The following is a 17,902-nucleotide window of genomic DNA, read 5'->3' as shown; positions in this document are numbered from 1 at the left end:
AATACTCTGTTAAGTAAAAGTCTGGAATTCAAAATGTAATTGAGTAAAAGTTCAAAATGTATATGAAAATATAGGCCTACTTAAAGTACAAAAGTACAATGTATTCTTTATGCAGAATATCCCATTTCACAAGTTTGAAAATAGCAGATTTACAAGCTCACTATATGTCGCTTGTAGATCAGCTTTTTTTCAAATGGCCGAAATGTATGGCTGAAGTGGTTACTACTAATCCAATTCTACAAAGTAACTAGTACAGTAACTAAAGTTTTCTAGTGCAGAATTGTTTTGCTACTCCAGTAAAGTAAACATACTAACTTAACCCTTTGAGACATGGAACAATTTAACCACTTTAACCATTATTGTATACTTTAACTATTGAAAAATACCAGATATACAAGCTAACGAGTGCCGCGCTGCGAGCTTGTAGATCTGCTATTTTTGAAAAGTGATGAATTTGTGCAAATCTTTGAATGTATGTATTTTAAAATCAAACATTTGTAACTCAATTATTTGCCTCTGGGGGTCCCTGGAACAACATATTTTGAGATGGGGGTCTGTGGCCAAATAAATATCATTTTGGGGGTCCTTTTTGAGCACCACTGACATAGAAAACGTAGTATTTCTTCTTTTTTTTTCAGAAACTTGTTAGGATTTAGGAGACCTTGAGAATCGAGTCGATATATTCAGACTTGCTCAAATTGTCACAATGTTTAAAAAAATAGCAGATCTACAAGCTGTGAGCCTGTATATCTGCTATGTCTTTAATAGTTGAAATATAAAATAATGGTGGTTAAAATATAAACGTCAAAGGCACGTTCCCGGGCTTGGTGGGTTAAGTAGAGTACTTCAGGGGTCTTCAACGTTTTCAGGCCGAGGACCCCCTTGCTGAGAGATAGATGAAGCAGGGTCCCCCACAATCTGTTTGTAGATTCCATATATTTTCATCGTTTGAAAGCACAATCATCAGTGTATTTTGGATTCCTGTCAATTTGTGTTTTCTAGGGCTCATTTAACCACATGAACGGTTCATTTAACCACATGAACCGTCAATGCTTAATAAACTTGACCTTTCACTCTGTACTTAGTCTGCTCTTTTTCCCCTCACCAAAGCTCTTTGCCGAAAATAGCCGATCTACAAGCTCACAACGCCTCGCAGCGTGCAGCACGAGGCGTTGTGAGCTTGTAGATCTGCTATTTTCGGCTAAAGTTCTCAAAATATATATAGACACTAGGATTCAAGTGGTTAATATAAAAAAAGGAGAAAAAAACTTTCTATCACTCAAAGATTTGGAGGACCCCCTGAAGTAACTCTGAGGACCCCCTAGGGGTCCCGGACCCCCTGTTGAAGACCCCTGCAATACTTGAATACCACTGGTCCTTGCGTAAGTGTATAAACCGCCTCTGCCGAAGCACACTGCTTGTTTATCTTAACAGTGCAGACAGACAGGCTGGGCTTTCCATGAATGACTTGATGACAGAAACCGCAGGTTGTAAAACCAGCTATGTGTCCCAACCTGTCCACCACATAACACGCATACGCACTGACGCATGCATGCCTGCACAGGCGCCGCACACGGGCACACACGCCGCACACGGGCACACGCACGCACGCACGCACGCACGCACGCACGCACGCAGGCACGCACACACACACACACACACACACACACAGTGTTAGTGTTGTTGTGAGGTTAAATTTAACCCATTAAAACCAGGAAAGTGTCTGTCATTCTAGATTTTTTAAGGGCTCTATTTTCGTCCATGCCTCATCCCTTATCCCTAAAGTCCTTCGCCTTTTTTTTACTATTTTGAAGAAAAAAAAACTTTTATAATATTTCAAACATCTCATCTACAATACGTGCTCACAATGTGTTGATGTAGATTTACTATTTGAAGTATTTAAAAACGTTTTTCAAAATAGTAAAAAGGGCAAAAAAGTTTAGCGATAAGGGATAAATAAGGCAATGACAAAAATATAGCTACAAAGCTACACGTTATCCATTATGTTATACTTTGTCTATTATAAAATAGCAGATACTGTATACAAGCTTGTAGCTATGATCTTGGTAGATCTGCTATTTTTGAAGAAATCTTGAAAATTGGCACAAATCTTTGTTGTCGTTATATTTAGTTTTAATCTGGCAGGAACATTGTTCCCCTGGAGAAGACTTTACCAGGTCGAAACGTTGGGTTTCTCCTCTGTAAATAAATTCGGCATCGTAGCTACGAGTGTGTTGCCTTTTTCTACACCTTCATACTATGGCTGTGGCTGGAACAAAATATTTTGAGATGGAGAGGTTGGCTTGAACCATGTATCAGTATCATGATGTGGGTCCTAGGGCATTAACGAAAAAGTCGACAAGTCGACTCCGTCGACTTCATTACACAAGTCAACTCCCACCAGAGAAAGTCGAAGTTGTGAATTCTATTGTGAAAATAGCAGATCTACATGCTCACAACGCCTCGCGATGCGAGGTGTTGTGAGCATGTAGATCGGCTATTCCTTCCTCTAATATTGGACAATTTGGCCCAATGTTTAATTTGTCATTTTAGAGTTATTGCGACCGTCAGGGAGCAGTTTACTATGAAAACCTCCACCGGCCGTCCGTCGGTCGGTCACACGTCACACGTCACACCTTTGCCCTGCTCATATCTCCGCATCAGTATGACATCACACCACATGTGTACACAAACCTTTGTGTACGTTGCTGTGGCAACAGTCTGTTGTTGCTGGTTTGTTAGTGTACGTTAGCAACCACCTTAGCAACCATGGTTTTACCCTAGCAACCAACTGTTTACCCTAGCAACCAACTGTTTACCATAGCAACCATGTTTTTTTACCCTAGCAACCAACTGTTTACCATAGCAACCAGATACGCAGAGCAGGGATCTCCATATATGGGCATAAACAGGTGACATCACACTGATGTCAGATACTCAGAGCAGGGATTTCTCCATAATATATGGGCATAAAAGGGATTCTGTTAGGGATCTCCATATATGGGCATAAAAGGGATTCTGTTAGGGATCTCCATATATGGGTATACAAGGGATTCTGTTAGGGATCTCCATATATGGGCATAAAAGGGATTCTGTTAGGGATCTCCATATATGGGCATAAAAGGGATTCTGTTAGGGATCTCCATATATGGGCATAAAAGGGATTCTGTTAGGAATCTCCATATATGGGCATAAAAGGGATTCTGTTAGGGATCTCCATATATGGGCATAAAAGGGATTCTGTTAGGGATCTCCATATTGGGCATAAAAGGGATTCTGTTAGCTGTTAGTGATCTCCATATATGGGCATAAAAGGGATGCTGTTAGGGATCTCCATATATGGGCATAAAAGGGATTCTGTTAGGGATCTCCATATATGGGCATGAAAGGGATTCTGTTAGGGATCTCCATATATGGGCATAAAAGGGATTGTATCCCAGATGATGCCCTGTTAGGAGATCCACACTAACAGAATCCATATATGGTCCTACCGACAGCTGCTATAAGCCAACCCTGGCGATAAGGTCTGAGTCGAAGAAATGCTTCTTACCTGGCAAGAATTGCCCCTTTATACTGTAGGGCTCGTTTGTGTATTGTATGACATCACGCCACATCATCGGCTGAGGACTGTGATGTCATCATATCTCCATATATGGAGACATAAGTTGCTCATGCCCAAATATGGGCTGGTGAGGTCAGACTTAGTGTGATGCGTAGGTTATCTCCATATATGGAGATTCAACTTCAATGAGTAACTATGGCAAACTGTCAACTGCCCGTATGTCTTGATAATTGGTAAAACAAATTTTTTTGGCCTATTTGTGGAGATAAGCGACCAACGGTCGCTTATCTCCCGATTAGGGAGTCTTACTGGTTAAAAGTCCTTAAATTGTCACTTTAGAAATGTGCAGATACCCTCTATACACTCAAACTGTATGTTGGCTTGTTTACTGTTGAGTGAGAGAACTAATAATGTGGGGAGTGGGGACCCCGACCCACAGGTTGAGAACCACTGCTTTAGAAGACATGTTGTAGAATGGGCCTCAGGTCGTGGTCGAAACAGGTTGGCTTTTAACTTGTTTGCAATGCAATAAAGTAACTTGTTTTTTACGCCCGTCCTCTCCTTTTCCAGGCATCAGGTCTCAGTGGGTTAACTGTGTACAGGTGTGTGCTTAGCAGGAACACCTGATAGCATTCCACCGCCCGTCGCCTTCAGGCCTTCATAGTGGGACAATGACACTTTGAGACAGACACACGCACGCGCGTGCACGCACGCACGCACACATGCACACACACACACACACACACACACACAGGCACGCATGCATGCACTCGCACACAAACACACACACACACACACACACACACGTTCACGCACGCACACACGCACGCATGCACGCACGCACACTCACACACTAGGGTTGGGACGATATTATGGTTTATCATGATTAAAACACTCTTGATAATCTTGAAAAAAAAAAAGATAATCGTATCGTGGAGATTACATTTAGCGTCATATCGTCCTCCGTCATGCACTGGGATCAATTCACCTTTTATTCAATTCAATTCACCTTTTATAAGCTCACAACGCGTCGCGTCGCGACGTGTTGTGAGCTTGTAGATCGGCTATTCGGACCAAGGATAGTGGATTTTGATTACCACGATAATATCATAAATCGCGATTTCTTTCGTCACAATAATCGTGATGTGACATTTTCATATCGTCCCATCCCTAACACACACGTACACGTACACGTACACGCACACGCGCACACACACACACACACACACACACACACACACACACACACACACACACACACACACACACACACACACACACACACACACATTCTTACATTTGTGACCTACTTAGGACATTACATAGACTTCCATTAATTTTTATGCAAGACCCCTAACTCTAACCCTAACCCTAACCCTAACCCGATGACTGCTGGGTATGCGGTCTAGTGTTAAGTGGACTCAGGGGGTTTGACGTCCCTGCCTTGCACAGTCTCTTAGGTTCAGGTGTAGTCACACAGAATCACCACTCATACTCATCAGTGGGACTTTAGGATTTATTCTTCTATTATTATTATTAGTATTACCATTAGTATTATTATCATCATTATTAGCATGACTATTATTAGTAATAACAATATTATGGGTCTAGTTTGAAGCAGTGATGTCGGATGACAGAAACCCCTCATAGGCCAGAGCAAATGAACAGTCCTCTGTCGCATGAAATACAACCAGTCCATTATAAATCCTAACCCTAAACCTAAACCTAAACCTAAACCTAACCCTAATCCTTATTAGGACCTGCTATCGGTCCTCACATTGCCTATTTTTTCTAATTCTACTATACTTGTTAGGACATCTGGTCCTCAGTAGGTCACAAATGTAAGAACACAAACACACACACACACGCGCGCGCGCACGCACGCACCCACACACACCCAAACACACCCAGGCACGTGCGCACACACATGCGCACACACTCACGTCGTTTACCTGAGGCTGCCCTCAGGTAAAGGTGAGGTATTGTAAGTAAACACAGCAGAGGTGATGTGTGGTCTGTGTGGATTTGATTTAGAGATAATAGACAGGTTTCATTATGACATGCAGAGCCAACGTGGCTACATTAGCAGCTTAAAGGAAACAAGCAGTGATGGAAGAAGTTCTACTGGTGTTCAGCTTTTATCCTAGCTAGTTTATCGTCACTGTCGGGCGGAAACCTTGTATCTCCAAGTTTCAAATGTGTACGTTCTTTCGCAAAGTAAAGCACTGCTTCATCATTCAAGGCCGTCGCACAAAAGTAGTGAAAACAGCCGATCGGCTGTTTTCGCTATAGTTTAATTCATTTTTAAAATGATAAATGCAAAACCAACGGTTTTGGACATACAAGGTTTCCACCCGACAATGACGTTATGAGGGTGGATTCTGCCAATGCATTTCGATGGAATCTATCTGGTTTGCTGCCATTTGCGGATTTGTGCTCCACACCAGTGTTGATTTCGTCAACTAAAACTATTGTCGACTGCGTTTTTTTCACCGACTAAAACTAAATAAAAACTACGCTGTGGTGACTAAAACTGAGACTAAATATATTGACAATTTCGTCAACAAAATAAAAACTAGACTCAAACGGAGGGACTAGTGGAGATGAGAGTCATTTTATGTTTGGTTGCTCTCAGGTGTTGCGTGCTGAAAATAGCAGATCTACAAGCTCACAACACGTCTCAGCGCGACACGTTTTGAGCTTGTAGATCTGCTATTTTCAGCATGCAACCAAGTGTAAAATCAGTCATTGCGATGCCATCAGGGCCTGCCAAAATCCATTTTAGTTGACTAAATCAACTGTAGATATAGTCACCTAAAAACATATGATATTTAGTCGACTATTAAATAAAAACTGAAACTTTTCAGGTGACACAATTATGACTAAAATTAAATGACATTTTATTCAAAAGACCTTGACTAAAACTAAATCAAAATTTGCTGTCAAAAACAACATTGTTCCATAACCATTGAAATGCATTTAAGGCATAATCCACCCTCATACAGTAGGCAGAATAACAGTGCGGTGGGACTGGGCCCTTTAATGGCGTCAAACATATACTTAAGTGCTAAAAGTAAAAGTACTCATTATGCACAATGTCCCATTTCACATGTTTCCAAATAGAAATACAACTTATCTTTTGATAATAGCCGATCTACAAGCTCAGAAAGTGGCATCGGGTGAGTTTGTAGATCGTCTATTGTCAAATAGCCATTGCTGAAGTGGTTAATGTATGTTTTGCAAAGTAGCTAGTAGTTTTCAAAGAGTAAAGGTACACTATTTGCCTCTGAGATGTAGTGGAGTAGATGTAGAAGTATGGACAATTACTCCACTAAGTGCATGTACTTAGTTACTTTACAAACACTGGAAACAAGTGTTATGAGCTTACAGTTTCAATATGAGTGAAACCAGGGACGTGCTGGGCCACTGTTATATTTTGTCGTTGTCGGGTGGAAACCTTATATGTCCAAAACCGTTTGTTTTGTATTTATCATTTTAAAAATGATTTAAACTAGTGAAAACAGCCGATCGGTGCGAGGCGTTGTGTGCTTGTAGATCTGCTGTTTTCACTACTTTTGTGCAACGGCCTATATAAATTTGAAACTTGGAGATACAAGGTTTCTGCCCGACAGTGACGATTTACTTTGTTGGCCGCACAGCCCCCAAAATGGAACGAAGGCCGACATTTTATTTAAACATTTTTTCCTAATGGCCGGCCTGGACCGGACGGGAATGAACCGGCCGTTCGGGAGCTGTCCCGCTTTTCCCAATGGCCAGCACGTCCCTGAGTGAAACTGTGTTGCAGTGACAGCAGATGAATGCAGGCTAACTGGTTTACTGTAAGCCCAGCAGCTAACTGCCAATCTATCCCTGTTTCAATCTGAAGGTGAGTTCCCAACCCAGAGATGAAGTACTTGTTGGATCAGAGCGACTACACGAGGCTTGTAGATCGGCTGTTTTCACTAGTTTAAATCATTTTTAAAATGATGAATACACACCCTAAACCGTGGAAACTAACGAATTAGGGTGATTCCGCACTAGTTCTTTATCTTTTAGACCAGGGCTCTTCAACAGGGGGTCCGGGACCCCTAGGGGGTCCTCAGAGTTACAACAGGGGGTCCTCCAAATCTTTGAGTGATAGAATGTTTTTTTCTCCTTTTTTTATATTACCTACTTGAACCCTAGTGTCCATATTCTGAGAACTTTAGCCAAAAATAGCAGAAGCTCACAACGCCTCGCTTGTAGATCGGCTATTTTCGGCAAAGAGCTTTGGTGTAGAGGGGGAAAAAGAGCAGACTAAGTACAGAGAGAAAGGTCAAGTTTATGAAGTATTGACGGTTCAAGTGGTTAACAAATTGACATGAATCCAAAATACACTGATGATTGTGCTGTCAAACAATGAAACTATATGGAATCTATGTACAGGTTGTGGGGGTCCCTGCTTCATCTCTCTCTCAACTAAGGGGTCCTTGGCCTGAAAACGTTGAAGACCCCTGTTTTAGACCTTTCTGCCACACGGAGACGGCGTCTTGGGTGCCAGGAGACGCACATCTTTGAAACCGGCTCCGCGACCCAGAGTGAATCGATCTGTAGACGGCGTCATCGCATCTCCGTATGTACAGCCGAATACGCATACTTCCTGAAGCTATGACGTTGCAGGACAACCTCTCCCTAAACCGCATGTGCCTAGTAGACAACATCAAGCATGTTGCGATAGGGCTTTTACAGCAAACTGTACTCCTCCCTCCCTCCCACAACACCTCCGTCAGCAATAAGTGGACATGATAAAAATGTGGTAAAATAATACTATCCACTGTAGGGATGGGACGATAAATGATATTATCGTTTATCGTGATAAAAAACACTCCCGATAATGGTATCGTGGAGATTTCATTTATTGTGATATCGTCCTCCGTCATGCACTGGGTTCAATTCACCTTTTTTTGCCGAGCTGCATATACCATTAACACATAAACCCTCTATAATTGGTAAACGGTACTTATAATATACATACTTGATACAGTCTTTTTTTACTCTCTATCAAATGTCTTTGCCAAAAAATAGCCAATCTACAAGCTCACTTGTTGACCTGCTATTTTTTGGCAAATGTTCCGCCCCAGGATAATGGATTTTGATTATCGTGATAATATCGTAAATCGCAATTTCTTTTGTCACAATAATCGTGATATAACATTTTCATATCGTCCCATCCCTAATCCACTGATAGTAATCAATCATCATGCCTGTTGCTAAGGTATGGCAACATGACAGTGTGTCATGCGTGTGCATGACACCAGTCATGTTGCCATATCTTAGCTTTTGCTGAACTGACGCCACTGAGTCAATGCAAAGACGTGATGTTCCATCAACCAGAGCAAACGGGTGGAACGGGGGTGAAAGCACAGTGTTCCGTCACCTCGGGTGGAAAGTTCCAACTGATTTTATTTTGTATTTTATTTATTTATTTGTCAGGGACAAAGCACATTAATCAACATGTCAGTTATCACATCAATGTAAATGAGCCAGATTTAGCCATGAGCTAATTTTCATCTGTAGTCCCTTGGCAGGCTGTACAAAAGTGAAGGTATGGCTATCCATACAAAACATGCAATACAGTACAGTACAAAACAGTACAGTAAAACATTAAGGGGACATAATTATAGCAAGTTGAGTGACTCCAGTGACAGATGGAGCAGATAGTTACCCATGAATGTAGGTTTAACTTGCTTTAAGCCACCTCTTACGGTTGAAGCAGATAATAGTAAAATAGTAATAGTAAATGTGACCCAGCATAGCAGAGGGGCAGTCATTTTGGAAAGCACAGCTTTAGACCAGCCCTGAAATTACTTTTTTTTCCCCCCCTAAAATGTGATAAAGCCACAAAAGCATTTAATAAATATCAGGCAACATTTCACTTAAATGCCAGAGCTTAACTCTGCATGTAAATAAGACTTTTTTAAATTAATGTGAAGAGAAATCTCACATTTTGCAGGTTACATTTCATCTAAAAGGCTGAATTTCTCAGATCTAGTATTTCTGCATGGCATAACTCTATAAGCCATATCTACAGAACTGTTGGGTCAATCTTCACAACCAATATATCATTTTGTAGCTATGATTCCCAGCTTTCAAATGAAATGAGAAAATGAAAATGAAAAAAATGTCAATGACTAGTAAATAGTAAAGGGGACTAATACTAGCCAATTATGAGTAACTCCAGTGACAGATGGAGCAGATAATTACTCATCATTACAAATTTGATTTGATTTAAGCCACCTCTTAAAGTTAAACTTGAAGGTCAGATAGTTGGAGGACTGTCTTACCGTTCCATAGATTGGAGGCTTTAACTGTGTTACCAAACACGCTCTGCCTGGATGGTGCTGAGGTGCTGCCTGCCTGCTATGCAGGCCAGCGGGACCAAAGTGAAGCCATTCAAAGACTAGAAAGGTATGTTATGTATGTCTTGTCAGTATTATTATTTTTTTCTCGATAATGACTGCTAAGCCAGACGTTATTCCACAATTAACAGCCCCAGAACCCCCCAGTGTCCCCCCAGCCGCAAGATTGTGGATGGCTTGAGTGAGGAACCTCATCTCGGAGCTTCCGAAAGGAGCTAGGGAATAGAATACCTGTGAGTTTCTGCTCGTCTGTGATGTCACACTGGATGAAGCAGCAGCTCCCCTCTCCAAAAGCACTGTCTAGGCCCGACGCACATGGGTTCAGGTCCACCACACACACCTACACGCAGGGACGTGCAGAGAATGTTAGAGAGGCAGAGGCTAACATTTCTAAAAGGGTTGACGCGTGACGCGTTGTGAGCTTGGGATGGTGTTAGGCATGGGAATACGATTTTCAAAAACCATCGCAAACGAGTTAGGCTCGCCCCCTAGTGGTCGGTTTGCAATGGATAAAATATTAGATGGGTCAGTATATGGGTGAAACCCCAAATAATTGATAAAAGAGATTGCCAATGGATGCTGTTACTGGGTATGCTAAATAACATACTGCAAATTAAGGAAAGGCTTAATTAGATGGTGTCCACGATGGCTGCCGGGATCAATCATTTGGGGTTTCAACCATGTACTGACCTATCTAATATTTCATTCATTGCAAACAAACCACCAGGGGGCAAGCCCAACTTGTTTGTGATGGTTTTAAAAACCTTATACCCATACCTAACACCATACCAAGTGCATACTGTTCAGATTCTTTACATATTAAATCCCACTTTATAGGCATTTTAATCTTCAAAATTAGGCCTTTCCAGATTTTTTTCCCTAGATTTTTAGAATGTAACCCAATAGTAACAGAATCCATTGAAAACTCTATTTTATCAATTATTTGGAGTTTCAACCATGTACTGACCTATCCATTATTCATGCATTACATTAATTGGGGGCGAGCCCAACTCGTTTGCAATGTCTTTTGAAAACCTAACACCCATACCTAACACCATAAAATCAACAACGACTCACTAAGTGCACAGACTGATTTTTTGACAAATTCCTCCCCAGCTATCATGACATTCTACCACTGTGCCTTGAGCAAACTGCAGGTGTGAGAAAACAGGAACGACAAGGAAACAAATGACGGTTGCAACTAATACTACTGCATTTATTTTCATGGCTTCAGTTTCCTGAAACCCGAGACTAATGAATCTTATAGCCAGTGTCATACAAACCCACAACAGCACCACAGTAGCTGGATGTTACGATTAACAATTTAGGCTTTCAGAGCGACTGTCAGAGACTGAGTTGGTTGGCAAGAGAGTCACCAGGACTCAGGAGACTTGTGTAATTTTCTTTTTTTTATTTGATTTTTTCAGTTGCAGGATGACTTTTTTCTGTGACAACCAATGAATCTGGGCCCCAAAAACAAAGGAGGTCAACATAAACAAACTGAGCAGCCCTTAACTGCACAGCATGACAAAACCTAACCAAAACGAAACACGAGGCCGGCAAGTGATTAGACCACTCTTAACGCAAAGGGGAAGACGAAGAATAGCATTTAAACAAGACAACTAAACAAAGACACGTGTCCACCATGTTTTACCAACTTGGTGCATCTGTGTCATTTTAGATTAGCTGAGAAAATCATTGAACCGCTTTCAACCGTATTTTCGGCATATGATTATAGGCAGAATATTCGCATATATATTTTTTTCTCTTTAAAAATATAAAGTTTATAAAGCTTGGCTAGATAGGAAGTCATAAGAATGAGTTGTCAGTGCCCCTGGTGGATTAATTTGTTAATGCTCTATACCAGGGGTTCTCAAACCTTTTTTAGGTCGTGACCCCCAAAATAAACATATTTGAACTGGGGACCCCCACCCTGACAAGCACTTGGATTTGTAGGTGTTACATTTAAAGTGACTCGGTTCCGCATATAAATATTGTGAAAATAGCAGATTTACATGCTCACAACGCCTCGCAACGTGAGGCGTTATGAGCATGTAGATCAGCTAATTTCACAATGTTCGCCTCTTGCTTACTTAATATTTGACAATTTGGCCAATCCTGTCGAATACTATTCGAATACTTTGAGGTCGAATAATTCGAATACTAAAAATCACTATTCGTGAATGCCCTACAGGGAGATAGTCTAATGATCGTTATAACATTGTCCTGCCAATCAAAATATGTCTGAATTCTACATATACATTATTAAATTGTATGTTGACATGCATGGCACACTGCCTATCAAGAAAATAAAAACATAGCACTTAATTTCAAAAAGGTTGCTGACCCCTGCTGTAGATGTTCATTTGCCAGTGTTTGACCCCTGCTTCAACGTCCCATGTCCCCACTTGGGGACTTACAAACCAATATCTGTTTACCTGCATTGACCAACACCTGGCTGAATGATGGAAAGACAAACAATGTGTAGTCAGATAATAATGGTGGGAATGAATGTATAGGAGCATGTGGCATACAATATCAGGAAGAAGAAAAAAATATATACAACAAAAATGTGCAGCACATGGCATAGTTAGTTTTCATGTGCATGGGGAGAAATGTGCACTCTACTCAGTAGTGGGAGCGTTTCGGGCAGTATTTTGATGGAATCATGCACTTTACGATAAAAGCATGACATTTGGCACACAGTTAGAGCATGCCATATGGAAATGTTTTGGCTATAGGGCCATCGCGGATTTGTCTTGGGAAACTTTGTGGGAGCCAATAAAAGTTGGGGTCTCATTATTACAGTAAAATAATACAAAAAATAAATATGCTCTAAGTAGCATGTGAGGGATCAAACTAGGGGTTCTTCATGATTCTGAATCCAATGCAAGCATTTGTTTTGCAAAAAAAAAACATTCCTTGGGCTAAAAACGGCCCCCACAAAACTATGGTTTAGTGAAGAGTCTTCACTTTTCAGTTTTGTGGAGGCCGTTTTTCGGAAAGGAATGCTTTTCGTGAAAAACAAATGCTTGAATTGGATTGGCCAAATGTCATGCTTTTATCGTAAAGTGCACGATTTTTGCCCGAAACGCTCCCACAATTGATGTATAATGCAGCGGTTCTCAACCTTTTCAGGCTGCGATCCCCCAAAAATAATCACAGGTGAACCGACAGGAACTTCAACACCAATGCAAGGTGTTGCGTTGTGAGCTTGTAGATCGGCTATGTAGAACATCATGTGGGGACGGACGCCCTTGGGGGTTCCTGACCCACAGGTAGAGAACCACTGATGTAATAAACCCTAACAACTATTCGAATAAGTATTCGGCAGACATTCCCTTCACCTGTGAGCCAGGGTGAAGCGCTACACTTTGCACAGTCACTCATTACGTGAACTTTGCACCTTGAATAAATCACTTTTTCAAACCCGCCCTACAACTCTCTACACCAGTGTTTCTCAACCACTGTGCCTGGGGACCTTTGGTGTGCCCCTGAGAAGGGTCAAGTGTGCCCTTTGAAACTGCTTGAAAGCCAGTATTGTATTTATCATTTTAAAAATGATTTAAACTAGTGAAAACAGCCAATCTACAAGCACACAACGCCTCACGGTGTGAGGCGTTGTGTGCTTGTAGATCGGCTGTTTTCACTACTGTTGTGCGACAGCCTTGTATGATGAAGCAGGGCTTTACTTTGGAGATTGGAGATACAAGGTTTCTTCCCGACAGTGACGATATTTACACCCCCGCATTATGTTGGTGTGCCCATGGATTCTTGGGACATGAAAAGTGTGCCCATGCAGAAAAAAGGTTGAGAAACACTGCTCTACAACCTCTGGCAAACAGGAACAACAGTGTCATGCCTTTATGTGTAAGAACATGGTAAACCTAGCATGTCAGAGGGAATTTCCTCTTTCCTCTGCTCTTCCATACTTGTGTTGTTCAGTAACCATGTTTGCAGTGAAAAGGTGTTTATAGTATCGTAGCTACAAAAGCTTCCCCAGCAGTGCAGTTTACAGACCTTATAGATCTGCCATTTTTGGCGATTATGCCAAATAATTGCGATTAGACGATTATGTAATAATTGTGACAAGCCTAAAGGTAACACCAAAAATGTGTCTGTATTTATTTTTATCTTTAATGTGTGTGCTCTTCTGTGTGTTACTTAGCTAACCTTGGATTTGCTCTGTACAGTTTGCAGACAGTAAACATGTGTTGTATTGGCACCAACCGTGAGTTTGCTCTGTCTGTAGCAATGAAGTCAATGTAGACCTTGCCATTGCTCTGTAGCAGTGCAGTTAGAAACAACATTAAACATTGTGCATGGTCCGACCACCTAAACCTAACCCTAAGCCGAACCTCAGTAAAACTATGCCTAAACCTAACCCTAACCCTAGCCTCAGTCGACCCAACGGGAGTTCGACCTATATGGGGCAGTCCCCGTTATAGGTAGGGATGGGACGATATGAAAATGTCATATCACGATTAGTGTGACAAAAGAAATCGCGATTTACGATATTATTGCGATAATCAAAATCCATTATCCTTGGGATGAACATTTGCCAAAAAATAGCAGATCTACAAGCTCACAACGCGTCGCGACGTGTTGTCAGCTTGTAGATCGGCTATTTTTTGGCAAAGACATTTGATAGAGAGTGAAAAAAGACTGTATCAAGTACGTATATATTATAAGTATCTTTTACCAATTCCAGAGGGTTTAAGTGGTACCGGATATGCAGCTGGGCAAATAAAAGGTGAACTGATTCCAGTGCATGACGGAGGACAATATCGCGATACATTACATCTCCACGATACGATTATCGTGAGTGTTTTGTATCACGATATACGATAATATCGCGTATCGTCCCATCCCTAGTTACAGGTGTTAATGTATTACACTAAAACCTTGCCTTTGGTCTGTAGGCTACAGCAGGGCAGTTTGCAGACTTTTTTTCTATTGATTACTCACGCCATGGAGAACATGGAGTTCAATTTTAAAAAAAACGTGAACCAGGTACAATGTGTAAATGACGTCAAAGTGTGTTACTCTGTGGAGGTACATTTATTGTAATCAAATTATTGTCTTGGGAATGCAACAAAAAACGAAAAAAATATTATTGAACTCAAGCCTCCATGGCGTGAGTAATCAATAGAACAAATGTCATTTTCACTTAAGTAAAAGTATCAATACTGCAATGTAGAGATACTCTGTTACAAGTAATAGTCTGGAATTCAAAATCTACCTGAGTAAAAGTACGAAAGTATAGGCACCATGTACTTAAAGTACCAAAAGTAAAAGTACAAAATGTTTGAAAATAGCAAATCTAAAGCTCACAACATGTCACCATGCAACACAATATGAGCTTGTGGATCGGCTATTTTCAAATAGGTATAAATAGGGCTTAAGTTGTTAATGTACATATTTTATAAGATTATAATTGCAAAGTAACTAGTAATTACTAAAGTGCTCAAATAATTGTAGTGGAGTACAATATTTAACTAAGAGATGGAGTGGAGTAAGTAAGTATACTCAAGTAAAATACAAATACCTAAAACAAAGTACAGTACTTAAGTAAATCTACTTTACACCACTGGGACCAATTATAGTAATGAAGCACCCTAAGGACTACAAACCATATGACATCTAGACCTAATGCACATACAGTATGAAACAGAGCTGCTACCTTAAAACACATTTTAAATCTGAGTTTTTCGTTTTCTTATACGATTAGTTTGTTCCAAAAGCTTTATACCCTTAATATAAAATGACACAATGGGACATAGCTCTGTTTAACACAATGCTGTACCCCCTCTTAGCTCTGGTCAGAGCTATACCTCCTCCAATATGCCATATGTTCCCCATTTTCAACTGTTTTTATTTTAACACTTGCTTTGGCAATGTAAACGTATCGTCGATGTCGGGTGGAAACCTTGTATGTCCAAAACGGTTCATTTTGTATTTATCATCTAAACAATCATGTAAAAACAGCAGAGAGGCGTTGTGTGTAACATCTAATACTCTCATATTCATCAGTAAAGTTTTCACTAGTTTTGCGCTTTACCAAAAGACGTGCACATTTGAAACTTGGAGATACGAGGTTTCTGCCCGACAGTGACGGTATGTTTTCTCATGCCAATAAAGCCTCCTTGAACTGAATTGAAATTGATAGGTTGAAAAGTGGTGAAGTCGTCCTTTAGCCTATATAGTATCTAGTACGTGTACAGTCGAGCACTGGAAGACACCTTGCCCTTGCTCTGTAGGTCCACAGCAGTAGGCCTACAGTTTAGAACAGGGCAGGGGTTTTCAAAGTGGGTGACGGGGCACCCTGGGGTGCCGTGACGGCAGTCCAGGGGTGCCGCGAGACAATTTGATAATATTTGGAATTTATTTGGCCACTTGGACACAAAATATTTAGTATCATTTTAAACTTGAAGTACAAAGTTATTTTCAGTCAGTTCTAACCAAAATGGCTGTTATCTCAACGTTTCCTCGCAACATAATCACTAAAATATCGTCACTGTCGGGCAGAACCCTCGTATGTCCACGTTTCAAATGTGTACGTCTTTTGGTAAAGCAAAGCCCTGCTTCATCATACAAGACTGTCGCACAAAACTAGTGAAAACAGCCGATCTACGTTGTGTGCTTGTAGATCGGCTGTTTTCAGGAACCCCGTTTAGCAGACAGTTCATAAAGGTGTTGTAATGTAGAGTAGAGACACTAACCTTGGCTTGGCTCCCCAGCAGTGACTCCACCACCGCTCTGCCGATGCCCTGGCTGCCTCCCGTCACCAGAGCCACCTTCCCCTGGAGAGACATAGCAGTCACACACACCACCACCACCAGCCCCGCTGGTGTTCTGCTGCACACTGTCAACCCCTGTGCTCTGCGATCTGTGTCTGTCTGTCTGTCTGTGTTGTTGTTGTTCCTTGAGCACGTGTCTAAACGTTGTGTGTGTGTGTGTGTGTGTGTGTGTGTGTGTGTGTGTGTGTGTGTGTGTGTGTGTGTGTGTGTGTGTGTGTGTGTGTGTGTGAGCGAGCGAGCGAGCTGTGTGTTTCTCTTCTCTTCCCTTCCTCTCTCTCTCTCTCTCTCTCTCTCTCTCTCTCTTATCAGCTTGCTAGATCTATTTCTCTCTCTCTCTCTCTCTCTCTCTCTCTCTCTCTCTCTCTCTCTCTCTCTCTCTCTCTCTCTCTCTCTCTCGCTCTCTCGCTCTCTATCTCATGTCTTTCAGGCTTTCCAGCCTGTTCAAACCTGAACGCGCGCTTGTGTGTGTGTGTGTGTGTGTGTGTGTGTGTGTGTGTGTGTGTGTGTGTGTGTGTGTGTGTGTGTGTGTGTGTGTGTGTGTGTGTGTGTGAGAAAGCAAGTATAGGGTTTTGACCAGCTTACCTCCCTCCCTGTCCCTCTCCTCTCCTCTCCCCTCCCCCCTGCATGCTGGGTTCACATTCCAGTCATTTAGCTGCTGTTATGTCCTACCTATGATGTAGATGAGTTGGAAAAGCTCCCCCCAGCCGTCACACTCATTAACTCCCAGTAACCCCTGACAGCCCCCCCCCCCCTCCACAGGTGCACGCATGCATTGTAGAGAGAGATCTCTCTCTATAGCGCGCAATGAGGGCCTCTACAACCCGGGCTGAATCAGGGGCCCAGCATGTCCCTGCCAGTGGTGATGTCCCGTCTCGCCAGTGGTGATGCCAGTGGTGAGCGCACCTTGTGGCGCGCTCTGCTGGCGCACATACATGGCCTACTTGTGCACGAGGCGCAAGTTGGCACCTGGACAGAGTGCAGTTCTAGTTTCGTTCTGCAATAAGTAGAAGAAAGAGTGCAAAAGCTCTCTCAAGTGGGTCTGGTCTCAGTGCCCAGCACCTGTCAGCTACTCCTTTAGAGCAGTGATTCTCAACATGTGGGTCGGGACCCCCAGAGGGGTCCCCAGATTATTTTGGGGGGTC

General features: G+C 41.9%; 1 protein-coding gene across 2 annotated transcripts in view; it reads right to left on the bottom strand.

The window, feature by feature from the left end:
- The window catches only part of hpgd (15-hydroxyprostaglandin dehydrogenase), a 49,856-nt gene extending 32,836 nt beyond the window's left edge, over nucleotides 1–17,020 (bottom strand). For both annotated transcript variants that reach the window (XM_080721305.1, XM_080721306.1), the window contains exons 1-2: nucleotides 16,683–17,020; nucleotides 10,192–10,300 (exon numbers count right to left, since the gene is read on the bottom strand). In XM_080721305.1, coding sequence (XP_080577431.1) covers nucleotides 10,192–10,300; nucleotides 16,683–16,775 — 202 coding nt within the window. In that variant the 5' untranslated portion in view covers nucleotides 16,776–17,020. The remainder of the gene's footprint in view (nucleotides 1–10,191; nucleotides 10,301–16,682) is intronic.
- Nucleotides 17,021–17,902: the final 882 nt, after the last annotated feature.

This window comes from Nannobrachium achirus (genome assembly GCF_963921795.1).
Source record: "Nannobrachium achirus genome assembly, chromosome: 3".
Taxonomy (NCBI): Eukaryota; Metazoa; Chordata; class Actinopteri; order Myctophiformes; family Myctophidae; genus Nannobrachium; species Nannobrachium achirus.
The sequence above is the reverse complement of the archived record's forward strand: the minus strand, read 5'-3'. Positions and strand labels throughout refer to the sequence as shown.